This window comes from Bos mutus, chromosome 25 (assembly GCF_027580195.1).
Source record: "Bos mutus isolate GX-2022 chromosome 25, NWIPB_WYAK_1.1, whole genome shotgun sequence".
NCBI classification, from domain to species: domain Eukaryota; kingdom Metazoa; phylum Chordata; class Mammalia; order Artiodactyla; family Bovidae; genus Bos; species Bos mutus.
In genome coordinates this window covers 19,574,263-19,602,079 of record NC_091641.1, presented here as the reverse complement: position 1 = coordinate 19,602,079, position 27,817 = coordinate 19,574,263, and the positions used below count along the sequence as shown (strand labels likewise).

At 38.0% G+C, this 27,817-nt stretch overlaps 1 protein-coding gene across 6 annotated transcripts in view; it reads left to right on the top strand.

Moving 5' to 3' along the window:
- TNRC6A (trinucleotide repeat containing adaptor 6A) overlaps positions 1–27,817 on the top strand; it is a 96,005-nt gene that overhangs the window by 37,467 nt on the left and 30,721 nt on the right. For 4 of the 6 annotated variants that reach the window (XR_011462612.1, XM_070362421.1, XM_070362418.1 and 1 more), the window contains exons 5-6: positions 13,943–14,341; positions 24,153–26,723. Coding sequence is in view for 5 of the 6 variants with exons in the window: in XM_070362421.1 (XP_070218522.1) it covers positions 13,943–14,341; positions 24,153–26,723 (2,970 nt within the window). In the remaining variant the exon portion in view is untranslated. The remainder of the gene's footprint in view (positions 1–13,942; positions 14,342–24,152; positions 26,724–27,817) is intronic. The other 2 variants (XM_070362419.1, XM_070362420.1) reach the window with 1 other exon arrangement.

The window sequence follows — 27,817 nt, the reverse complement described above, 5'->3', positions numbered from 1 at the left end:
GCGACCCCATGTTTTACTCTAGTAAAAGTAAATGTATTTACCTGTGATCTCAGCTTAGCACTCCATTTTCCCCCTGAAATCCTAAGTTTCTTAATCACAAAGCTTCCTACGATGATGAAATTCAGGAACTTTGGTGGCTTGATGAAAGGTAACTGTACTGCATAGATTTTCAGAGGAGAAAACCGAGGCCCAAAGAGTTTGTGACTTAAAGCACATTGCCTGACCTTGTTCACATAATGGCACATGTAGAAAATGATGTTTGTGAAGCTGTTGTAAACAGAAGAGGCTGCTCTCAGCTGAAGATGACAGTCCCAGAGAGTCTGAGCACCCAGACTCTGAAGTGCTGCCCCCACAGCGTCCGTGTAGCCTGTTTCTGCCCCACATGTTGGGAAGGTCTGCTTTCAGAATCGGGGCTCGGTTCAGTGTTTTTCTCCACAGTGTGCATAGTACAGATATGACTTTTGTAGTACAGGCAGGCATTAGGTAATATTTGGAAGACCAAGTTCTAATTCCAGATGTGCCATGATAGTACTTTGGCTTTATGAGAAATTTTGAAGGCAAATGGGTGCTGACCCCTTTGAGGAAGCAGAGGTTCTTACTGATTAAGAATTTACCAATGGTGAATGTGTTTCTATGAAAATGTGTTTGAGCGGTGTAACAGATAAGGTTTTTTAGCTGTGCGCTAACAGGAGATGGGGAAAATGGCCTTTTACTTCATGGGAGCCAATAAAAAAGATTATTTGGGGGTGTATCAGTCACAATTTTTCCTTTTCTCCTATTAAGAAAGAAAAATGATTTATATAGATTTATACATGTAAATCTAAATTTATGTATTCAAGAGGTTATAAAGAATGCTAAGAACCTCCCCCACACACACTTTGTTTGTTTGTTTGTTTTAGGAAAGAACCATTTTATTTCTAGTAAATGTAGATGTGTTTGCTTATAAATAATAATAAATTATTAAAATAAGTAGAAATGGTTTTGTGTATTCGGATGTCTGATAAGACTGGAGCAGGACAAAGGAGACAAAATGAATATGAGAAAAGTGGAGATTAACGTAGTTAACGAAGTAAACTGTTGTTAGAAATGAGATTCAGAGACTATTGAGCCTATAGTTGGTGGCTTGTGGGAGCATCCTGGGTTTGTATCCTGAGCCCTGAGATATTATGCCTGGGCAACAATTAGGTCTTCAGTTTCAAAGAAAACGAATTAGGAATCTTGTTTAAATTTTGGAGTAGAAATTGGGATGGATTAGCAAGAGTAGCTTAATCAGTTTATACTAACTTTATAAGGGAAAACTCCAGACTAGGAAAAAACACATTATATATGATAATTTCACTGTATATGGTGGTTCAGTGGTAAAGAATCCACTTGGCAGTGCAGGAGACACAGGTTCAATCCCTGGGTAGGGAAAATTCCCTGGAGGAGGAAATGGCAACCCACTCCAGTATTCTTACCTGGGAAATCCCATCAGAGGAGCCTTGCTGGCTACAGTCCGTGGGGTTGCAAAGAGTTGGACACACTTAGCGACAGAGCACCTTTCGTAAGAATAGTAGCTGAGCTTCTGAATGCATACTAAGCTCTCTCTCAGTGCCAGTAGCCTTAGTGAAAGTGCACCTGATAAAGTGATACTTAAAGGCAGCATTTTGCCGGAAGCAAATAAGGTAATCTAATGAGGTAATCCTGGAGTTTTTGCATAAACCAAGCATAGTGGTTAAAAGTCCAGTCTTCTGAGTTAGATAAACTTTGATTTGAATCCTGCCTTTGTAGTTCTTATCTCTGTGACCTTGAGCAAGTACTGTAACCTCTAAACTTGGGTTTGACTCTGTTAAAAGGAGATTATCTAGGCTACTTAATGTGGGAATGAAATGATACATAGAACATAAATCACAGGACCTGGAGGGTAGTTAATGCTGAGTATGTAATAGATAACTTATTATTAATACAAACACTGGTTAGAAATTTTTGATCTGTAGCTTTTAAGATGAAAATGTATACTGCAAGGAACATTGGTATGGAGGTCAGATTTGGTTTTAAATTTTAGCTCCACCATTTACTAGATGTTTAATCATGGGCAGCCTTCTTCTGAGCCTTAGTTGCCTTACTGGTAAAATTGAGGTAATAATTCAAATGCGTAGAATCATGTGAGGATAAAGGGATATTAAATTGCATGGTATCCAGCTGATACTTGGTAAATTTTAGCTTCACAGCTATGGTTTTGCAGTATCTTAGCAACCTTTGAGTCCCTTGAAACATCATGCTAGTAGTTTCCCCAGTCGTTTCAGAGTTCCTCCTCACCCAGACGATGACTTGCTTTTTCCTCTCATTAAAGTAGAACCCAGCCCAACATGGGTGAATCACAGTAGTGTTTCTGCAGTAGTGCAAGGAATATGAGGGTGGGATATATGATCTTTATAAGTTTGTCAGGCTAAAATTGGTATTTTATTGCTTTGATTTAAATAGAAATCAATTTTGTTTATTGGTAAAATGGAGTGTTATGTGTTATTATTTGTACTTTTTTGCTCTTAAAAATTATCCATTCTTCTCTACCCATTTACTTTTTGAGCTAAGAGTTTTTGTTTTCTATTTACATGAGCTCTCTGTATAATAAGCTCATTAACAATTCCATTTGATGTGTTTGATGAAAAAAATTCTAAAATTATGGACTGTATCATATGTTTTAGGTTGTTCTGAGGATGAGATTCCAGGGAGAAATACCTAAATATCAGACCCGTGAGGGCTTATGTGTGTTTAAAAACAACAGCATTGTATAGTATTAACTGCTTAATTTTTCTGAACTTCATTTTTATATATATGGGAGTGGTTTTTCTGATTTAAAAAAATTATTTCTTCATCCAGTATTTCTTAGTTTGTATCTTCAGTGATTATGACAGTTCCTCTGTTATACAAATTTTGTGAACTTTTTTTTTTTTTTTCCAGTATGTTTGGGACTTCTGTTGTTCCTGTTACTGACTTCTAATTGAATTTTTAGGTGTTACCCTTTTTTCCCCTTTGGAGTCACAAACGGAAGTCAGAAGTTCTGTAAGTGTTGCTACAGTGTCTAGTAGAACGATTTTCCAAATTTACTCAGACATGAGAACCACGTGGTACATTTTTTAAAATGCAGGTTCTGATTTAGTGAATCGGTGAGGCTTGAAGAACCTGGTTTTTGTTTGGTTTGGTGTGTGTGTTTTTTGTTTGTAAACACATTTCCCCATTCCCCATAGCACTTTTAGTTAAATTTGGGGGTCACTTCTAGAATTGTTAGTTATATGAAGAAGAGACTTGAGGGCAGTAAATCTTGTTTTAATTTTTATTTTGTATAGGAGTATAGTTGATTGACAATGTTGTGTTAGTTTTAGGTGTACAGCAGAGTGAATCAGTTGCACATATACATGTATTTACATCCATTCTTTTTCAGATTCTTTTCTCTTTTACGTTATTACCGAATATTGAGTAGAGTTCCCTTTGTAAAAAATTACAGTAGGCAGTTTTTTTTCTTTTTTAAGCATGAGCCTCTGCCTGAAAAATAAATCTTTCATCTTCCCACTTCTCTGCATCTCACACATTTGGGCAAGATTTGATGGAGAGATGAACCAAAAATCTTGAGACTACCATATTGTGAATGTTGTGTGGGTATTCTCTAGCTCTTAAAGATCTGTACTTTAGAACAGATAAACCTTCCTTCGATGTTTTGCTGAAGAACAGAATTTGTTAATAAGGTGACTTCATCCAGAAATTCATTAATGAAGCCTGGCAGAATAATTTATTCAGTCATCAAAACCTAGAGGATTGCAGAAGGACAAATCAGTTCTGTTTCTCTTTGTGTTGGTAATTTAAGATGGGAGATTTGGGGTAGGAAGATAAGAGTTCTTTGAAGCAGCAGAGCTAAGACCAGGAAAATTTCTGATTTCTCTGGGATTTTGAAATGAATCAAAACTAAGGGAATTCAGGAATTCCCTGGTGATCCAGTGGTTAGGACTCTGTTTGCACTTCATGGGGTATGGATTTGAGCCCTGTTTGAGGAGCTAAGATACCACATGCCCCTTGGCATGGCCAAAAAAAGAGAAAAAACACCTAAGTGAATTCAATTTAATGTTTGTTTTAAATTTGGGATCTAATTTTGAAGTGATTGTTTATATTTTGCTGTTTGGTATTTTTTCTGAGGAACCTTTAAACAAATGGCTAAGATTTGAGACCTCTCTTGTGGTCCAGTGGTTAAGGCTCCACACTCCCAATGTAGGGGACAACGGTTCGACCCCTGGTTGGGGAACTAAGATCCCACGTGGCAAAAAAAGAAAAATTAAGATTTGCTCGTGCCTGTATACAATATAAATATAGTTTATTATGTTTAACATTAGTTTTTAAGTCTTATTTTTCAAGTTCTCAAAAGGCCATTCAGTTCAACTTGTTAAGGATTAGCAGAAGTTAATGGATTGACAAGCATTTAGCTATTTTGCAGATTGGCTAGTGGCACTTAAAACTGCAGCCATTTATCCACAATGAAGGCTTTAGCACTGCATCTTTGTGTGTCAACTGAAAAGCCAGAGTTCCCCCTCTGTGCCTTTCAGTGTTCTAAAACTGACAAGTTAGTAAAGGACAAAGAACATATATTATACAGGGGAAGTAGAATCAATATTGTTAAATCATCCAGTATGCTTATTAATGATAGCAGAAATGATCTTTATAGTAGTACAGTGTTTGGCTATGTTTTTGATAAATTTGATTTATAAGCTCATTATAATTGAGTACAATTGCTCTTCACATTTTCAGCTAGCTGCTTCTTTCCCTTTCCACCTCACGCTTAAAATATAAGAAGATGGAATTCAAGTTATTGGGCCTCATATATAGGGATAGTTGGCAAGCATTATTTCTGTAGCAGTAAAATGACATTATGCCTTTCCTCGATTTTCTTCTGAAAGCTGCAGAGTGGGGAAGCAACAAAAGTTGGAAACACCTATCTTTGGAATTTCTTGATATACAGAATTTTCTAATCTGCTATGAAGTTTTTATCAGGTTTGTGCTTTGTGAAACTCTTGACTGCAAATGGATAATGTTGCTGTTATTCATCAGGAAAGCTGAAATAATTGATTTTTTATTTTATTGCCCATACTTGTTTTCACTTCTCTGAACGTGAGGCAGATTCTTTAAAGTGAATGTTATTAAAAGCTACCTTATTATTTTAGTAGAACAACTAGAATAATTAATTTGAGAATTTAGGCTTAAAGAGATTATAATTACATATTAGAAACATTAATAAGGGAGAAAGATAAATATTATACATGGTATTGCCTGATAAACAGTAAAGTTTAAATATACTAGTTTGTTACATGTTAACTTTTCTTCCCAAAGTTACTTTATTTTGTGACCCTTAAGAGCATAAAATAATTCCTTGTAATAAAGGTTTTAAGGACTATTAATCTATAGATGACACAAACTTTTTAAAAATATTTGAACAATTTTGTTTTCTAACTGACCAGCTTTCATTGGTACATGCCATCTTGCCTTCAAAGAGGTTGACTTTTGTTTTTCCCATATAATGATACATACTGAGATTGGAAATAGTAATTCTAGGTTAATGTAAGTTTGCCCAAGCACTCTATATTTTATAGATGCTTAGTAATTTTAACTATTTTTGTCCTTTGAATAATTCAAATGAAAATCTGTATGTGGTTTTTTATTTTCCAGACATCCATTTAATACTTCTTTCTGTTAAAGTGAAACCATATCTTAAAATGGCAGTTTGTATACTATGGTTATTATTTATGCTTGTACTTTTAGAAGATTTGCAGTGTAGCCAATAGGAAAACTTTTATGCAAAGCTGATTTGTAAACTTCAAAAGGATAATAAGGGAAGATCTTGAGTTATTAAGATGTATTAACTGATGTTTTGGGGAGTTCAGTAGTAATACAAGGTGACTGATGGCTGGTTTGTATTTAAACTGTTCTTTAAATTTGTAGATAGCTGAAGGAAAGTTCATTTTAATTTTTTTCTGAAATGTATTAAAATGTTAACAAATTTTTTAAATGTTATTTTAAAGAAGCAAATATTCATATAAGATAATTTCAATCATTAAGGAATAAGAGTACATAACAACTTGTTTTTACAAATTTAGAGGTTGGTATATTTAGAACTTTGGATATTAAATTGGTTTTTTTAATTGGTTTTTTATTTGAATGTAAGACTATTGCTGTGGGTTTTTCTTTTTTTCCAATTAATTTTTTTTTAGCAACAGTTTAAGGTTTACAGAATGAAATGATGTTTTTACATTTAGAAATGCCATAAAATTAGGATAAAAGTAGAAAAAAGCAAAAGTTAATAATTTAATTGTAATATTGTTTCACAGAGTCTTGATTTGGAGTAAAGTGCAGGAAGATGTGGATTTAAATTCTTTCTTGAGTAATTTTTCCATTTTCAAAGATTAAAATGCTTGTTTATTTCTGGGCCAATTCAAATTTTGCCTATCTCCTTTAAACTGCAAAAGACAAATTGGGTCATGGTATGGCCAAAAAAAAAAGTAAAAGTGAAAAATTGCAGTGAATATGTTTTATACTAGCTGAATGAAATTTCTTCAGAATACTTTTCTGATATTATGGATAATGTTAGGGCTAATTAGAATGTCTTTTCCACACTAACAAGCATATTGACTAAACTTGTCTTGTTTTCTGGATGTTGGCTCTGGATTTCTTTTACAGCAGGTGTTTGTGACCATTGAGTTACTCAGCAGTGTACTTACGCAGTGACCATCACTGTCCTTACTCTTTCTACTTCCCTTGGTCATTCTTTGTCCTTCTTCATTGGTTCCTGATTATTCCACCTCTTGAACGTTGGTGTTGCAGTGTTTCATCCTTAGTATCATTCTGCCTTGTTTTTTGGATTCAGTCATCTCATATATGCTGACGGTTAATAAGTTGTTGTTCAACCAATAGTTCTTGACCATTTGCTCTGTTTGGTTCTGGGAACACCAGTGGAGAAAGGAAGAAAAAATAAGAAACCTGCACTTACAGAGCACATTGCAGTGTAAGAGATGCCCCCGAGTTTTGTGGGAGTGGGGGAGGGGCATTGTCATAATATACTTCTAATATTAGCTGAGTCTGGGAGAGGGAGAAGTTGGGGGTTGATTGGTTGTTTCCTAGGAAAGGTGGTGGACAGAAATATTTTGAAGAAAGGAATGTCATAAGAGAGCATGATACCTTTTGGAAAACCACAGACATTTGATGCAGAAGAGGAGATGTATGTGGATATAGCAGGGTTATGAATCTGGAAAAGTGGTAAACAGGGGCTGTGTTAAAGACTTTGCATTAATTCTGAGAGCACTTTAAAAATATGGATAACACAGGGCACAGGTTTGGGCAAAGAGTGAAAAGAGGGTAGGGTGGGATCACCACTTAAGTCAAGGAGACTAGTTGGGTTTTTGCATGATTGAATTGATGAGTCTAACCTATTCTTTCTAAGTCTTGCCATTTCTTATTTTACAGCTTCATAGCTGTTTTTTCTACCTGTATGTTGAATGCTAAACCCATATTTTTAAGAAGTTCAAACTTTCACTGAATTCTAGAACCATCTTGCTCCCAATCATTTAGCATTCCTATAGCAATGGTTTTCATAGTTTACCTGAGGCCACGGGAGGCTCCCTGAAGCTCTCTTGAGACCCACAAGGTTAAAACTGTTTCCATTATAATAGAAAGACTTTATTTGTCTAGTTCACTTATTCTCCCATGAGTGTATAGTGAAGTTTTCTAGAGGGGACACAGTGTGCAAATCACGACCAACTGGATGCAGAAGTGGTTGTGAGAATCCACCTGCCTTCTGTTAAGCCAGATGTTAAAGGGATTTGCAAAAATAAAAAACAATGCATGCTTTTTTTTTTTTTTTTTTTGGGAAATAGTTTTTTTTTTTCCCAAAAAAAAGAACTTTTAATATATAAAGGATTTTCCTAATGACTTAATAAATATTTAAAATTTTTTTTAAATTTTCTAGCATGGTAAATATCTATAGGTGTAACCCACATAAATGAAAGATTTTTGGTGTTCCAAATTTTTAAAATTGTAAAGGGCCTTGAACCAAAAAGTTCAAGAATGGCTGTCCTATAGTAATAAACCTACCAACAACAACAACAAAAACTAATTAAACTCGTTCTTTCACACATACTTTCCAGATTTAATTTTTTCTCTATTTTGTATCTTTGTAAATGGTACCACTCACTACTCAAATTCCAGGCCAGAAACCTGGGGTTCATCTGCCTTTTTTACCTAACTGGTAATAGTAATCACTAATGTTTATTGAATACTAGCCATGTGCCAGATACAGTTTTTATTGATAATTCTTTACATCCATTATTGTGTTCAGATCAAATCAGATCAGTCGCTCAGTCGCGTCCGACTCTTTGCGACCCCATGAATCGCAGCACTCCAGGCCTCCCTGTCCAACACCAACTCCCGGAGTTCACTGAGACTCAGGTCCATCAAGTCAGTGATGCCATCCAGCCATCTCATCCTCTGTCGTCCCCTTCTCCTCCTGCCCCCAATCCCTCCCAGCATCAGAGTCTTTTTCCAATGAGTCAACTCTTTGCGTGAGGTGGCCGAAGTACTGGAGTTTCAGCTTCAACGTCATTCCTTCCGAAGAAATCCCAGGGCTGATCTCCTTTAGTATGGACTGGTTGGATCTCCTTGCAGTCCAAGGGACTCTCAAGAGTCTTCTCCAACACCACAGTTCAAAAGCATCAATTCCTCGGTGCTCAGCCTTTTTCACAGTCCAACTCTCACATCCATACATGACCACAGGAAAAACCATAGCCTTGACTAGACGGACCTTTGTTGGCAAAGTAATGTAACCCCCACAAAACCTTATAGATATAGGTATTAATATTTAACTTTATTTTACAGATGAAGAAAAGGTACAGAGGGAATAGATACCTTGCTCATGGTCATGAAGCTACCAAGTTTCAGAGCCAAAATTTGAATCCAGCCAGTCTTTTGAACCTGTACTTTCTTCTTTGTTCTGTAACAGTTTATGTAGGATAGATACATGTTTCTTGAGGACTTATTTACCCACACACTCCTTGTGAAGTCATCTGGGCCAGGTGCTTTTTTAGAGAGGTAAATCTTGCAGGACCTTTTAATGTCTTCTGCTGTTATTATAGCATAGGATCTTCTGCTCCTCTGTGAGCTCATTTTGGGAAACTATATTTGTAGAGCAGAGACTGGAAAACTATATCCTGCAGGCCAAATCTGGCCCACTGCCTGCTTCTTTATGTGAAGTTTTGTTGGAACACAATCATATCCATTCATTTACGTGCTGTCTGTAGCTGGTTTTTGTGCTACAGCAGCGAGTTGAGTAGTTGTAACAGAGACTGTATGGCCTGGAAAGCCTAAAATGTTTACTATCTGGCCCTCTACAGAAAAGGTTTGCCAAGCCATTAGCTGGGTTTTCTGTTTTATTGGTGTATATTTCACATAGGATCTTGTCTTTACAGACTCTCTACATATGAAGTTATGTGTTTTTCCCTCAGTACTATTTATATTTCTTCTTTTATTTCCCCCATTGTGTGAGATTACTAAAATTCTGTCTGATCTATTAGTAATAGTGTTAATGTTGGTATTCGATCTTATGCTGTGCCCTACAGCAATTTGAGTAGCATTTGATTTAGAGAGAGGTTTTGTAACAATGTGCTAGCTTTTTAAAACATGAAGTATGCGTGGTAGTTTTGATCAAACTATCTGATCCTGATGGATGATTTAATAATTTCTTCATTTTTTTTGTGATAATTAGTCTATTTTTTCTGCCTCTTCTGGAATCTTGTAAATAATTCCCTCCTCCAGTTTTTCTAATTATTTATAAGTTGAGCCTAAAGCATCTCATTTTTTAAAAATTAGGTTAACTGGTTGTTTACTTCTCTCTTAGAATCATGCCTTGGATTTATTGGTTCACTGTTTTGCATTTCCAAAAAATTGAATCAACTGTGTAATAGTTCAGATCAAAATGTAAAATTATAGCATATATTGTTTATAGTCTTTTAAAACTATTTGTATCGTATATTTAAATCTTTATTTCCTTATTGATTCACATTTAAAGTCATTGGTTTTTGTTTTTATCTTTACTGATTTCTTACCTCTTTTTTTTGTTGGATTTTTAACTTGAGTTGGTTTCTTCACATTCTCATTCCCTGGTTTAGTCATGTCTTAAAATTTATTGTGTGTATTGCTTTCATGATTTTTTTTTGATAGCTCTAGAGTCCTGGTATTTATTTCCTCTTCAACTCAAGATTTATTTGAATAAGGCAGTTTTACTTGCTAGTTTTTCTAGTGTGATTACATTGTAGTCCAGGAATATCATCTGTATTATTCCTACTTTTTGTAATTCATTGATATTTTCTTTAGTGCTGAATGGTATGCACTTCCTGACTATTTCATGAGTAATAGTCAAAAAAGGTGTTACCTGATTTCAAGGTTTTGCTTTTTTTTTTTTTTTTCCAGTTTTTCTTTTCTGTCTCCACTTGGTTTACATATTTTGATATTAAGATTTGGTATATAAAGGTTCTTACCTGGTTGTTTCTTTTTTAGTTGGTTTCTTTATCAAAATGCAGAATCTTTATAATGCGTTCTCTTTGAATTTTAAAAGTCTGCTTTCATCTAAATTTTGTTAGCATTTCTTGTTAGTGTATCTGTCTCTGTACTTTTTTCCACCAGTTGTCCTGAATTGTTTTGTTTCAGGAGTGATTTTTGCAAAGTGTATTCCTTAAGTTTGTTTTTTCTTTTCTTAACCCTTTTTATGGTGTTTATTAACTAGTTAACCATTCACATTTTTATTGTGATTACAGATTTTTGAGGCTTATGCTTGGCATTTCATTTTGTATTTCATGTTAAGCACAATTTTAAAATAATTCTCTATGTTGCATTTTCTGTGTCTGTTGAATGGTTTTGTCATTTTTCCCTCTTCTGGTGGTTTAGATATTTACTGACATAATTAACCTAAACTTTACACGTAGACAGTAGCCAGAATTGCTCATACTTATTTCTGTTACCCAGCAGCCCCGCCCGTATCCTGGCACACCTGCATGCACTGTTAGCTCCTTTTTTCTTTGCTACGACATCCCATGTTTACATCTGAGACTTTACTTCAGATTATTTAGTTTTATAATCAGTAGTTACGTCTCAATGTTTTTTGCTGGCGTCACTGAAGTTTTCTAGCCCTAGAGACTAGTATCTATCAATATTTCAGCCTCTTTTTCTCTGTGGCACTTTATTGATGAAAAATACAGGAGTTCTTTGAATTTTTGAGGTAAGTGTGGGGTTGCTGGGTGACCAGTGTAATACTGCTTCTGAATTCCTACTCGCTTCTACAGTAGCGTTAGGGTTCTTGTACGTGTCTCCATGTAAGTTATTTTCCTACTTTCTTGAATGTACTAAAGAACAGTTTCCTGTTGCTATCTGACATAAATAACATATTGTTTGGGTATTAAATTGTTGTCAGTCTTTTCCCTTTAGGAATAAAGTGGTGGACAAACTTACTTTTTAGCAGTGGGTAACTATAAAACTTTAAGGTTGCATTCAATTGCCAGATACCATACTGAGCTCAATACTAGGCATGTGAAAGCGGAGTTAAGAGTTTTTATGTGCCTTATAATATCATAGTTAACATATATTTGATCCTCTTGGTTTCAGATATATTTTAGAATATTCTAGTTCCTTATTTTCCTCACAACAAAGGAATATACATTACTGTTACATTCTAAGAGCATTAACTTGTCTAGGAGGCAAGATTTTCATACATAAAGTAATTAGACCTAGAATACACTGGGCCCAAATTGTTAATAAGAGGCTTTTCAGTCGTCAAGAATAGAAGGATTTTGAAGCAGTAGTTGGAATATTTGTAATCTAAGGAATTTCTCCTGAACTACAATTTTTTTTTGTATTACTTTAGAAAAGTAATTTTTAAAGTCAGATTTTTAAAAAATAAGAGGTCAAGATCATATATTAGTATCAGTAATATAAACTAAATCCTCCAGCTGTTCAGAGAAAGAAGACAATAATAAGGCTAGACCATTGAATGAGAGGCGGCTGTAGATCTGAGGGCTTGTAAGAGGAAGTTGAGTGACTTGGAAACAATCTAGGTAACCAGTACTTTATCACAGAGTCATATACATTGTAGGTGTTTGATGAATATTTCTTTTTTGGGCTGCAGTAATGGCTTCTGTTTACTAAGTGTTTACATTGTGCTGGGTATTAGACCAATACTGTCTATATCATATAGACAAGGAAAAAGATACGGAAATAACCTAGCTCGTGAGTGGCGGGGCTGTTTTAGTTTCAGGCCTGGTGCTCTTGAAGAGTTTTCTGTGTCCTCAGCAATCACATGGAGATGAATCACTGTTTATTTGACGGTGGCATCTGCGAAGCTGATTAAATTGCTACAAAAGAGTAAAGTGGTATTGTGCCAATTATTTAAAAATAGACACTACGTATAGGCATTTTATTGCAGATTTGGGTCCAGGCCACCACGATAAAGTAAATATTGCAATAAAGCGAGTCACGAATCTTTTGGTTTCCCAGTGCATATAAAAGTTATGCTTACTCTGTCCTGTAGTCTAAGATATTTAATAGTACTATGTCTTTAAAAAGTGTACATACCTTAATTTTAAAATAATTTATTGCTTTAAAAATGCTAATCATTAGCTGAGCCATTGCGGGTCCCAATCTTTTTGCAGCAGTAATATCAAAGATCACTGATCGTAGTTCACCATAATAAATATAATTAAAAAGTTGGAAATACTGTGAGAATGACCAAAAGGTGAAACAGACTGACAAAGTGAGCAGATGCTGTTGGGGAAAAAATGCCACCAATAGACTTGCTTGATGCAGGGTTGCCACACACTTTTCATACAAGCATGCAGTATCTTTGAAGTGTGATAAAGCAAAGCACAGTAAACCAGAGTATACTGCCTAGCCTTATGTTTGGTGCTCTGTAACCACTATTAACATACTTAACCTTAGGATAGCTCTGTGAGCAATAGGTGTTACCCTGTTTCACAGAGGAGACCACAGGCTCAGGTTCATACAGCTTGTCCAGGGACATAGAGCTTTTTAAAGGCATCACTGGGATTGAAACCTGGGTCTATCTGGCACCGACAGTTCATAGACCGTATAGACCGTGCTGCCTCTCGGTAGTTTTAGAGATTGGGTATAGTTTCCCTGGTTTAGAGTATTTCCACCAGTTAACTTATTTAATCTCTTTTAGGAGTCCAGAAATTCACTGTAGTTTCCAACTGTTTGTACCATAGACAGTTTGTGTTTCTCTGATTTGCTTAAGCCAGCATATTCAAATTATTTCTCTAGTTTAGGTTAGTCTCACAGATCTCATCGTATGATCTTTGTATTTTGTCCCCCTTCTGAATTTTTCTTATTTGATTCAGATTTTACATTTTAATAACAAAAAACAATGTTAACCTTGTGTAGCAGGATTATTTTTTGCCCTTACTCTTGTGTTGTCTTTCAAAGATGAAAACTAGGGATCAAACGCATTAAGAATGAGGTAAATTCAGAACAGTCACCCATGACTTGAGGATTCTTTAGGGACTTCCAAAACTTTGTCAACTTTGTTCTTTTAGTTACTGTGAGTTACAGAGTTGTATGAGCAGTGCTTGTTCTCTAATCAGAGATAACAAGAGAAAGAGATGGTGAGCTGAGCTGTCATCCAGGACAGGGAATGCTGATAGCTGTCCATTCCTTTATCGGATAGGTAGTTAGCTGAAGTAAATATCTGATGCTTGGCAGTGATCCTTCCCAAGAAAACTTGAGCCCGTGAATGAGGATACCCCTGCACACATAAAGAGTCTATTCCTTTAGGATTGTTTTCCTTGGGGCCTTTTTGCTTAGATGGCTTGCAATAGAGGTACACTTTACTGGCTAATCTTTTCCACCCCTTTTCTTTTGTTGGGATTAGTGCCAGAACAGATAAAGCCCAGTGTAAGCCAGCCTCAGCCTGCCAACTCTAATAACGGCACTTCCACAGCAACCAGCACTAATAATAATGCCAAGCGAGCCACAGCCAACAATCAGCAGCAGCAGCAGCAACAGCCGCAACCGCAGCAGCAGCAACCGCAGCAGCCGCAGCAGCCGCAGCCGCCACCACAGGCCTTGCCTCGGTATCCCCGGGAAGTACCACCTCGATTTCGCCACCAGGAACATAAGCAGCTTCTAAAGAGGGGTCAGCATTTTCCCGTCATAGCAGCAAACCTGGGATCTGCTGTTAAAGTGTTAAGCAGCCAGTCAGAAAGCAATGCTTTAACAAATCAACAGCCACAAAATAACGGAGAGGTGCAGATCAGCAAAAACCAGTCAGGTGAGAGAAGGCATTTCTTACGAGACTCCAACTATCGTCATTAGTAGTGTAGCAAGTTTATAAATTCATGCCTATTTGGTGATGTATTTGTATTCATCCGTATCTGGGTTGTAAAGTAAGAATTCTATGTGGGAACTTGTGAGTGGGGAATCTTAAAATGTTTCCTGTAAGTTAACTATCACTCTCCCTTCAGATCTTAACCCATTTTAGTAAACAGCTTATAGAGCTAAAGTTATATGCTAACCAGTTGTGCATATTAACTGCATTTAATCCTCAACAACCCTGTGAGGTATCAGCTGTTCTTATCTCTGCATTTCAGTAGAGGAAACTGAGGCACCAAGACAAAAATTACTTGAGATCAGTTACCACGTGCCGTAAAAAAAGACCACCACCCATGAAAGTTCTGTTCAGAGCACATGCATTCGGTTATTATCCTAGAATGGCTTTTCTCAGCTCATTAATGATTGTGAGGCAGAAAATAAGTTCAGTATGTGATTACAGTTTTCTCAGAGTCCAGCTTATTTCCCTGTGTTGTGACGATTGGTTTGTCCATTCGTTTATTGAACTATTTTGATGCTTTTATCCTAAGCCATGTAGAGAATTGAGGATAATCATGATTCCCACACAGGAGAGCAGTAGCAGACCAGTAACCAGCCCGAGTCTCTGCAGCCAGATGGACCTGGTGTTTTAAGTCCTGGCTCCACAGTGTACCAGTGTGCAACCTTGGCAGGTCACTTAATTGCTCCGTGTGTCCGGGTCTCATCTGAGAAGCCTTTCCTAACTGTCCCAGGTGGACTTACTCACTTTCTGCCTCTGTGCTCTCTTCCATACCAGGAACTGCTCTGTACTTTATCATCCAGTATTTCCCAGCTAATCAGTAGCAGAGCCTGCACTCACACTGAGATCTGTCTGACTCCAAAGCTGTGCACGTAGCAACCATGCCGTGCTTTGGCAGCCTACTGGATGTGATAGGTGAGGAGGCAGAGGGCACACGTGATTTTCTGGCATAGGTAATTGGAGAAGCAAGTTATTGGAAAGGATGCAAACTTAAATCATCAGCCTGAGTCAATACTTACCCCTACACGCTTATCACTGTGTAAGCTTGGCCAGATGACTTATCAGACCGTCCTTGCTAATCTGTGAAGTGTAGTGCCCAGTCTATAAGGTTGCCTTGAGGATTATGCTATGTGACATGTTAAAGCAGCTAGTTTAGGGTCAGATATTTAGGCACTGCATGAATTATTTTCCCTGAGACTTTTCTAGAAGGACCTGTGCTTTTCAGGAGGAAGAGTCTGGTTGAGACATGTTACATCTAATGCCAAGCAATGAATAATTTTGTTTGAAGTTCCTCTAGGAAGTCAGCTTGGAAGCAGTTGTATTGAGTCATCAGCATCATTGTAGTTAAGACTTTGGAGAGGTTATATATGCAGCAAATTCTTGAGTACCTACTGCAGGCTAAGCAATGGTGGCATACTTAACAAACAGGAAAGTGGGATAGTAACTTTAGGAAATACATGTTGAATATGCTTTTTCAGTTGGGGACATGAAAGCAAAGCTGTTTCTGAAATGGAAACAATGGGAGTTCAAGAATTTTCTCAAAGATCGGTATGGGTCAAGAAACCCAAAAGTGTTATGGGTATGCATTCAGGTGAAAAGAAGCCTAAGATGTGGACATAGGAAGAAGTCTTCAAAAAAACAAAGGGCTGAGAAGGAAAGATAGCCCGCCTGTTTCTAAAACAAGTTCACAAAGGTGGACAGTATTAATGTGGAGGCTAAGATGGAAACAAGATGGGTACAGCAGTCGGACTAAAATTTAGAATTAAATCCCCAAACAGAATGCAGAAGAAGATGCAAGCAAAGCATTCTTCAAGAGAAGCAGACTTGTGCTTTTGTCTTTTTCTAAACATTTGTGAATCCCCTTTTACCAGCATAGTTTCATATTTATGTTAAAATATCTTTGTAGGTGCTACTAGAAATGATAATAGAAACCTAATGGAGCCTTCGGTATCTGTTTATTAGAGAGGACTTGTTAGATCAGTCCTGGCTCCTGAAGGGCTGATAATAAATAATAGTGACAGTAATACTATAGTGACTGACTAACCCTTATGGGGTGCTTATGACCCACACACTGTTTTAACATGTTTAATTTTCGTCTTACAGATTAGAAAGTAGCCTAGTGATCAGTGAAGAGCAGTGTACTGGACAGTATAAACAGCATGAACGATAGCCCAGAAACCTGATAATTGCGTGTTGTGAAACTACATGTAGTTCAGAAATGTGGGGGCACATCCTTGACTGTCTTTGTCTATTTGTATTTGACTTTTTTAGTTTTCTGACCAGAGAGAGGTGATGGAGTAGATCTGGCATTTAAATTGATACATACAGAAATTTACTTGAAAGTTTTCATAGTGAAGGTGAGGAGTGCTGGATACACTTGCCTTGGCTTCAAAGAATGCATTTCTCATTTATTCACTGCAGTGAAGAGGAGGGCTAGTGCCTAGTCTAAATTAGAGGTCACACAACTAAATCCTTCATAGGCTAGCAGGTAAGTAGAGTGAAGGATGAAAAGAAGTCATGGGAACTGTGGTAAAGGTATGAATTTTAAGTTTCTTTTGAACCGCACAGCTCTGCAGGTGGAGTTGCCAGTTTGTGGCTGTGCCGCACACACGTAGCGATGGTTGCAGTCGCCACTCTCTCTCACAGTGATTTCTTAAAGCCTTAAGGTGTAAGACCTTACTACTCGCCAAATAACCCTTGAGTTTGAGGAGACTGATGTGCTTTACCAGGGCTGGTGGCAGTGTTGCTCTTGTGAGCCAGAGTGTTCCAGGTCACACTTTATCATCAGCTGACATGACACATTCAGAAGAATTAAGTAGATCAGCAAACACCCGTATACCCTCCACTCAAATCCAGGTGCTGTCAGTACATTATATGTACATACACATGCACACGTGTGCCTTATTTCACTGCACTTCACCTTTATTACTTCTCCAGATAATTTTTTAAAGAATAAAGTAGTGTTCTATACAACTGTGACACCACAATCACCCTTAAGCAAAAGAGGGATATTTTCAGCAGTATCCTGTGATATGTAGTTTGTATTCAGAATTTTGCAGATGGTACCAAGAATGTGTTTTAGTTTATAGTGAGATGCAGCTTAGCACACATACACACCATTTATATAAAATATAAAGCTTGCAAAACAGCATTATGCCTTGCATATGAATGAATTCAAATACAGCATTTTGTGTGGTTACTGTTCAGTTACCTACTGTGGGAGAAATGAGATATAATCAAGAGAAAGTACACAGGAGTTTTCTATTATGTTAGTAGTATATTTCCTAAGGTGAGGGGTATGTGAGTTTTTTTGTATTAATGCTATAGATTTTCCTGTGTTTCTTTCTTTTTTTTTTTAAAGAAACTTAAATGTGAAGTATAATGGTGAATTACTAAAAATTGGGGCTGTTTTAATGAAAAACTGTTAAAGTTACCAGAAGTGTTTAAAGGTTAGAATACTGTCCATCTGCCTGTGCTCAGCTGTCCTTTTAGTGCAGTAAATGTGCGTCCTTGCTGTCCTGTCACTTCTTGCTCTAAGTGTGTCCCATGGTCTGTAAACATATTTAAGTCTTTATAATCTTTAAAAGAAATTCCTTTAAACTCCCATTCTCTTGGGGTTATTGTAGAATTTCTCTTTACTTTTGAGTTCTTAAAAAAATAATCTATACTTGGACTCTTTAATACATTGCCTCAGTCCTCTGTCATCTGGCTTCTGCTCACTTGATTAAAATAGTTCTTGCTAAGGTCACTGATCTGAATGCCAAATCCAGACTTTTTTATTTTTAATTGTGGTTTAAAAAGCAGACTGACTTACCCATTTTTATCTTAATAAGATATCTACATTTTTAAAAATCGTTGACCATGTTCTCCTTTTAAAGCCCTTTCATTCTTTGGTTTTCCTTTGACCAGTTTTCAGACTTTATTCCCTCCCATGGCTTTGTTTGATCTCTCTCCCCAGTTTTATGTTTCATGTCTTCTGGATGTCTTCAGCTGCTGTTGGGCCCTTCAAACTCAACATGTCCGAAATTGAACTCAATTATCTTGCCACATACTGGTTTTTCATTCTGGATCCCATTGCTCGAAAGGTTGGCTCCCCCCTTCATCCACTCACCCATCTAGAAATCTTAAGCTCATGCTTCACTCTCCCTCTTCTTCACGTCTCACAGGCCTCTGGTTTGCCATGCCCAGCTGGCTTTAAGTCCGGAACAGCTCTTGGCTCTGCTCCCTCCTCTGCACTGCTGCCACCATTGACTGAGTTCAGGCACGCAGCATCTCTTCTGCGTCACCCCATCTCTCCGACCAGAAGCCAGTCAGGATCCATGCATTGCATCTGGTTGTGGTACTGCTTCTGTCTTTAACCATCTTTAACCTAGGCTCTCAGCCTATTTTTCTGGAAGGCTGCTACACCTATTCACTTACGCGTTATCTGTGGCTGCTTTCCAGCTGCTGTGTAGAGTAGTCACCACAGAGACTATTTGGCTGGCAGAACCTAAAATATTTGTTAATTGGACCTTCACAGAAAACCTCTGCCAGCCCCTGGACTAGAGATTAGAATAACTAAGGAAAACATTTTTCACTTTCTCGCTCAAGTGCTATTTGAAATTGTGCCTCTAAAGTTCTCTCATATTCCAAATGATAACATTTCATACTTTCTGGAAATGCTGTAAGGCCTTTCTTTCTGGTGAGATTGGAAGTCTTTAAGGCAAAAAGCATATGTTTGGCTATTTTGTTTGTTACATGGTACATATTTAACTTAGAAAAATGTATGAATTTTCCTGGATCTAAATTCTTCATGAATGAATTATGCAGTTCCCTTGAATTCTCACCAGTCTTTGCTTTGCCCCATGTATCTTCTTTCTGAATAGGTGCTGTTAATACACTGCTATATTCTTCTTCTTTTTTTTTTTTCCTTTTGGCCATGCCTTACGGGATCTCAATTCCCCAACCAGGGATTGAACTCGGAGCCTCGGTAGTGAGAAAGCAGAGTCCTAACCACTGGAGTGCCTGGAATTTCCTCCCTCCCCACCCCCTTTTTTTAAAAAATTGGAATATAGTTGGTTTACAATGTTGTGTTAGTTTCTCCTGTACAGCAGAGTGAATCAGCTGCATGTATATATATCCCCTCTTCCTTGGATTTCCTTCCGATAAACGGGAAGATGACCTAAAGGTAACCTAAAGGTCACCACAGAGCACTGAGTAGAGTTCCCTGAACTAAACAGTCAGTTCTCATTAGTTATCTATTTTATACATAGTAATATACATATGCCAATCCCAGACCTCCCCACCCCCCCTTCCCCACTTTGTGTCCATACGTTTGTTCTCTCCATCTGTGTCTCTATTTCTGTTTTGCAAGTAAGCATCTATACCATTTTTCTAGGTTCCGCATATCCTTTTTTTTTTAATGTTCTTTTTGGGGTATAGTACTAGAGCTGCCCTCAGTCTTCCTATGGTAATTTTGTATGAGAGTGGGGTGCTGATTTTAGATTTCAAGTGTTTTTTTCTCAGTTAAATGCAGCCTTCCAAATCTTGGTTTAAATTTTGTATTTTGCAGCATACTGTGAAACTGAACTGTCCACTTTCCTCCCACCAGTACAGGGGTTTACAATCTCACTGTTCCTCACAATTTCCTGGGAAAGCGTGACTGTCATCTTCTACTTACTAATGTTGCTGTATGTTTATCTTCCAGATCATTTGTAATGGTGGATTCTGGCTTCCTTGTGTGTTAAGGGAAGTGTATTATTTGACTTCTTTCAATTCTGAAGTAGTCTCCAACTGTGAAATGTTTTAGTTGTGATCAATGAGGAGTCCTGCACTTTTCACCCGACTCCCCCTGCCCCGCCCAGCCCCCCCCCCCACCCCCGCCCCTGACACACTCAGATTTTTCTATCTAAGCTAAAGTGTTTCTCATAACAAAAAGTGGTCTTTGTGACTTATTGTTGGTAAATGCAGTTTTTTGAGGTAGCCTCTTAATTTATGTTTTTGGGAAAGTATCAAGTATGTTCCAGATTAAAAATGGAGTTTTAGCTAATAATTACTGATGGCATCTCTTATTTTCCTAAAATACATGGGCATACACAGCAAAAGGCAGGTGTGGACCATAACCCCCTCCAAACTAGGTCATGGCCAGATTGTGAGAAAGTTTCACTACCATTAAAGATAGTAGAATTGGTTTGCAGAGTGTATTCTGCTGTTTTCTGGGGCGTTTTGCTTTTGATGTATTCAGACATTAAAAAAGAAAAAACCCTTACCTTTCTTGTAAATAGCCAAGTTTTTGTTTTTTTTTTTTAAATGGTTTCTTTGCTTTTATGTATACAAAATTCTCATCACAAATTCATGGTTTCATCTTTAACACTTGAATCATCTGGATTTACTTTTGATAGATCATCTCATTTAAGAAATCTTTAAAAGTATTGAATATTCCTTTTCTTTAGGTGATTTAAAATGCTAACCTTTGGCATATAACCTTAGATAATATACTTGGGTCCATTTCTGGGTTAATTTTTCTGTTCTTACATACTCTGATAGGACAGTGCTGTTTAGTGCATGATAAAAGTGGATTTTATGGATTTTATTTATATGTCTTATGTGAATTTTAAAACCTTTATATCTCTTTAATCAAATTACCGACTCTTGTTAGTAAATTTTTATAATTAAACTCAGAAGGAACATTGTTATATCTTCCTATTGAGGAGCAAGTTTATATTTAATCAGGTTATCTGCTATGACCTGCAATAAAATTTAATTGAATATTTTTGTTAACTTTATTTCAAAGCTTCCTTAATACTTTTTGTGGTTCCTATAATTAGGATCCTTTTCCATCCCATTTTCTTGTTGGTTATTCTTGGTGCATAGGAAAACTGGCTTTTTACATATTAACCCTTTTTGTTTCTTTTTTACTATCTTGACCTCATTTGGGTGTCATATTTCATCAGTTTGTGCTTCTAGCACAAACCTGAGTAACTGTATTGATAACAGATTCCTGTCTTTTCCCTGTTGTTAGGGGAATGCTGATTATGTTTCAGTGTTAAACCCCAGGTCCATTCCTTTGTTTTCAGCTTGGGTAGTTTTGTCTGTCTTTCTCAGTCTTGTTTTCTTATTCCTGTTGAATGGGAAGTGGCAAGACACACACATGCAAATAATATATCAGAAGTACTTTTGTTATAGACCATGGCTTGATTGTTTTAGATTTGGAGAAAAGTGGAAGGTTTGGGACTTGCTGATGTTCTGGATTTGCTGTTCACAGGAAAGAATCAAGGGTAAATCTTAGGTATTAGGAAACTTACCAAGATGAAGAAAACTGGAAAAGAAGCAGGCTTGTTTTTTCCTTTGAGAGGAGGCACCTGTGGAGGTATAATCTAGGAGTTAATAACCTTTTTGAGATATCTAAGTAGAGATTTAAAGTAAGCACATTGGTGTATGGTTTCTAATTTTGCTCTTTATGAGAGAGGTATGGTAGAATGAAGAACTTTGCAGATAGGATTGAAAATTATGATAATCATTGATATAATTAGTGAAAAATAATGGCCCTCGTTTGTATCTGAATCAGATACAGTTCAAAGCAATTTTAGTTAGCAATCATTTAATCCTTACAACTCTATGAGGTAGCTACTATTACTATTCCCACTTTATAGATGAAGAATCCAAGGCACAGGAAGATTTGAGGGTCTTACCTATAGTCACACAGCTGGTAAATAACAGAGCGACTTTTAAACCCAAGCAGGGTGGCTTTGAGAGTTTTACTCTGCAGCACTGCACCAAACTGCCCTTCATAGAGCACTTATTTGAAGCCAGCAGTGAGCTGCATACTTTACGTATGAAGCTAGGTTAACTAACAACCAGGTAAAGAAGTCCGTATGTACTGTGTATATTCCCATCTTACTAGTTTGGTCATACAGCTACTGCACAGACTTCAGTCTCGGTATCTCTAGAGTTCCAGTTATGTTCTGAGCCACCCCGCTTTTTTACTTTAGGATGAATTCTGATTTTCTCACCTTATTTTCTACAGCCCTTGAGCCTCCATTTCTTCATCTGTAAAGGGAAGGTAATGCCTACTGTAGGGTTGTTTCGAGGATTCAGTGACAGCATTCCGCATAAAGCATGTGCTCCAGCGTGCTGAATGATACTGCCAGCAGTGCAGGCACTGTCTGTTAGTGAGACTGATGTTTTTGTGTCCTTTATTTCCTGAGAAAAATCCTCCTCATGGGCACTGAAAGATGAAAAGCTTTCCTTGGAAGCTTTGAACTGCCAAGTACTTTTTAATTAGAGAGTGGAAGTCAGAAGCACTTTGAGAACTTCTGAGAAAATACATGTATTTAATCAGTTACGTGTACATTTTTTGTCTCTGTTTCATCCCCCCTTTTTTTTTTTTTTTTTTACTATTCTTTCTAGCTCTCTTCACCTTTTGCTGCTTAGCAGTTCTGCTTTGAGAAATAATGATGCATGTTGAATCTGATTTTCCGTATCAGCAATACCCTCATGGGCTTTTCTGGTTCCTCAGACAGTAAAGAATCCACCTGCAATGCGAAAGGCCTGGATTCGTCCGGTGGGTTGGGAAGATCCCCTGGAGAAGGGAACAACTACCCACTCCAGTATTTTGGCCTGGAGAAGTCCATGGACAGAGGAACCTGGCAAGGTTACAGTCCACGGGGCTGCAAAGAGTCGGACACAACTGAGTGTCACTTCACTATACCCTCACAATGAGTGATATTTTACTTTCTGGGCTTATAGCACCTAGTGTTTGGTTCATTATATCTGGGACATGACTTAAACATATGTATTACTTACTAAATATGATTCTGATAACTACTGTAGTAAAGAACTACAATATGAACAACCCCCTGAGGAAAGTCTAAATGCCCACATCTTATCTCTGAAGATTTCTAACTTAACCAGAGTTTTAAACTGAATGAGAGTGATGCATTTGGGAAAATATTATAAGCAATAAAATAACTAGATGATAATACATACCAGTAAGTCTTAAGTTTATAGGATTGTATGACTAGTCATTAATGTCTTGAATGTCAGCAGTTGAATTTTTAATCATAACTTTGATCTTTAGCATATCAACCGTTTTCTGTTGTCTTCTAATAAACATGGCTGTTAACACATTTTTATGAAGGCAGTATTTCTACTTGTGTGCTGTATTTTTCAGATTGAATTTGAACACTAATGAAATGCAAATATAATGGAAAAGGCTTTATAATTCTTATAAACTTGTTATAATACCCAAAACAGTTGTGTGAAATAGCTGTTCTATTTGTTCTATTTGTGTAATAGTTGTTCTATTCTATATGGATAGAAAAGGATTCCTAATATATTTCTAGTACATTTCGCCAAGTTTGGCCTGTCCACTTGTCATTTCCCATTTCCATCCCAGGCCCTTCCTTCCTGAGGTTGGGCCTCTAAGCCTAGGTTGCTCCATCATCCTAATAAATCATTTCTACCTTATCCTTCCTGATCCAAATTCTTTATTTGCTGATATGTTCATTCATTCATTCATGTATGTATTGAGGAGCTATTATGTTCCAGGTACTACTCTGTGCTCTTGGAATAACATAAATGAACAGAGCAGCAAAATTCCCTGCCTATGTGGAATTAATTATTGAATATGGAAAGTTAGTGGCTGGGATATAACCAGTGCCCTTGTAATTATATTGCCAAGTGTTATATTTTGTTGAGGAGCCATACACATTTATAATATATTCATCATTTTTTCAAACACTTGATATATTTTTGTGTTTCTTCTTTATTCTAGATACAAACCACAATACTTCAGGATCCCATTATGAAAATTCAGAGCGGGGACCTGTGTCGTCTGCAAGTGACTCTCGTACAAACTGTAAGAATGCTGTTGTGAACGACTCCCCTGAAAAAGAAGCATGGCCCTCAGCCCCTGGCAGTGATCCAGAGTTGGTTTCAGAATGTATGGATGCTGATTCTGCCTCCAGTTCTGAATCAGAGCGACCCATCACTATCATGGCTTCAGGGAGCACAGGTGGTGAAAATGATGGCCTTCGGAATAGCACTGGACTTGGATCCCAAAACAAGTTTGTGGTTGGTAGCAGCAGCAATAATGTGGGCCACGGAAGTAGCACTGGGCCGTGGGGTTTTTCCCATGGAGCCATAATAAGCACATGTCAGGCCTCTGTGGATGCTCCTGAAAGCAAATCAGAAAGTAGCAACAATAGAATGAATGCTTGGGGCACTGTAAGTTCTTCATCAAATGGAGGGTTAAATCCAAGCACTTTGAATTCAGCTAGCAACCATGGTGCCTGGCCAGTATTAGAGAACAACGGACTTGCCCTAAAAGGGCCTGTAGGGAGTGGTAGTTCTGGCATCAATATTCAGTGCAGTCCCTTAGGCCAGATGCCTAACAATCAGAGTATTAACTCTAAAGTGGGTGGTGCTTCCACCCATGGTACCTGGGGAAGCCTTCAGGAAACTTGTGAATCTGAAGTAAGTGGTACACAGAAGGTTTCATTCAGTGGTCAACCTCAAAATATTACCACTGAAATGACTGGACCAAATAACACTACTAACTTTATGACCTCTAGTTTACCAAACTCCGGTTCAGTACAGAATAATGAACTGCCTAGTAATACAGGGGCCTGGCGTGTGAGCACAATGAATCATCCTCAGATACAGGCTCCCTCGGTTGTAAATGGCACTTCCCTTTCTCACCTTAGCAATGGAGAGTCAAAAAGTGGAGGCTCTTACGGTACTACATGGGGTGCCTATGGTTCTAATTACTCTGGAGACAAATGTTCAAGCCCTAATGGCCAAGCTAATGGTGACACTGTGAATGCAACTCTAATGCAGCCTGGCGTAAACGGGCCTATGGGCACTAACTTTCAAGTTAACACAAACAAAGGAGGCGGCGTGTGGGAGTCTGGAGCAGTGAATTCCCAGAGTGCATCCTGGGGAAATGGTGCAAATTCTGGAGGAAGTCGAAGAGGGTGGGGAACTCCTGCACAAAACACTGGCACTAATACACCCGGCGTGGAGTGGAACAAACTGCCTGGCAACCAGCATTCCAGTGACAGTGCAAATGGCAACGGTAAGAAGTTTACAAACGGATGGAAGTCTACTGAGGAAGAGGATCAGGGTTCTGCCGCATCTCAGACAAACGAGCAAAGCAGTGTGTGGGCCAAAACGGGAGGTACAGTGGAGAGTGAAGGTAGTACAGAAAGCACTGGACGCCTCGAGGAGAAAGCGACTGGGGAAAATCAGAGTAGGGACAGAAGGAAGATGGATCAGCACACGTTACTCCAAAGCATTGTAAACAGAACTGACTTAGATCCACGTGTCCTGTCCAACTCTGGCTGGGGACAGACTCCTATTAAGCAGAATACTGCCTGGGATACAGAAACATCACCAAGAGGGGAGAGAAAGACTGACAATGGGACAGAGGCCTGGGGAAGCTCTGCAACACAGACTTTTAACTCAGGGGCGTGTGTAGATAAGACTAGCCCGAGTAGTAATGATACCTCATCTGTATCGGGGTGGGGAGATCCCAAACCTGCTCTGCGGTGGGGAGATTCCAAAGGCTCAAGCTGCCAGGGGGGATGGGAAGATGACTCTGCTGCTACAGGAATGGTCAAGAGCAATCAGTGGGGGAACTGCAAAGAAGAGAAGTCCGCATGGAATGATTCGCAAAAGAACAAACAGGGATGGGGTGACGGACAAAAGTCAAACCAAGGGTGGTCCGTCTCTGCCGGTGACAACTGGGGAGAAAGGAGTAACCATTGGGGAGAGGCTAACAAGAAGTCTAGCTCAGGAGGTAGTGACAGTGATAGGTCTGTTTCTGGTTGGAATGAACTCGGTAAAACCAGTTCTTTTACATGGGGAAATAACATTAATCCAAATAATTCATCAGGCTGGGACGAATCTTCTAAACCGAATCCTTCCCAGGGATGGGGAGACCCTCCAAAGTCTAATCAGTCTCTAGGTTGGGGAGATTCATCAAAGCCGGTCAGTTCTCCAGACTGGAACAAGCAACAAGACATTGTCGGATCTTGGGGCATCCCGCCAGCGACAGGCAAACCTCCTGGTACAGGCTGGCTGGGAGGACCTATGCCAGCCCCAGCGAAAGAGGAAGAACCCACGGGCTGGGAGGAGCCATCCCCAGAATCCATACGTCGCAAAATGGAGATTGACGATGGGACTTCAGCTTGGGGAGATCCCAGCAAATACAACTACAAAAATGTGAACATGTGGAACAAAAACGTCCCAAATGGCAGCAGTCGCTCAGACCAGCAAGCACAGGTACACCAGTTGCTACCGTCTGCAGGTACCATCTCAAACAAAGAGGCGAGCAGTGGCTCCGGTAAGTTCTCGTTTTCTGCAGTCTTGTTTCTCATAGTACTTCACAGTCACAGGAGCCTTGTTTCAATTTACTGTTTTTGGATGTGCACACAAACCTTTTTTTTTTTTAACTTTAATCCAGGAGAAGTTTGTAGGGAAGAAGATTATGGGGAAGGTGTTACTGTCGGGAAACGGCTCTGCCTTTGGTAGTATTGGCTGTGAATCCCACGCACTCCATTCTCTATCTGGAAGGTTATAGAAGGCAGAATTGGAAAAGGGATGTCAAGTGGGAATACTGTACACTTTCCTCATCTCACTTTTTCTGACTCGAGCTGTTAAATTTTGGTTTTATTATTTGATTATCCCCAGAAATAAAACAAGTACCTAAAAGTACAGTCCTCTAAAAATCTAGATACTGTAATTGGCCATAGAAGGGATTTATTTAAGTAGGCATGTTGAATACAGTGGGCATGTAATATGACAGTGACATTTTTCATTAGTTGTCATTGAGATGTACTGTCTTTTTAATGGAGGTTTCATTGAATAATAATCCTGTTGGATGTAGAGACAGAAATATTTTCATGAACTAACGTTTCAGCGCCTAATTCTTTTTTCTGAGTATTATTAATTTAGATTTAATTCTTAGAAGAAAGGTATATGTATCTAAGGGGAAGGCTGTTGTGGTTCTTTTAAAACAGTGTGTTCATGGCTTGGCTTTGCCTTTGTTGATTATGGTTGGCTTTGGACAGCCTAATAAATTTTAAGAAGTGCTGTCCAGCGTATACAAGTAGGATGCCTACCTATCATTAGTCTTATTAAATTACATTTTCCAGAACAGTGATGTTGAAAGGTTGTACTTATAGTAAAAGTTTTATACACATACTGTTACCCAGCTTGATCACCTGCTTGACTAGGTTTGACTCAGAATGACTTGGCTTTTCTAGGAATTAAATTCATCCTCAAAGGAGGAAGACTTGCCATAATTAAGATTATTCAAAAGAATCTGCTGTGCACCTCGAGGGCAGTTCTGAAAGAAGAGGTGAAAGAAAAGTATAGTTAGATTATAATAATGGAAAATTATTTGTCTTCTTTACATAAAACAGAAGCCATCCTTTT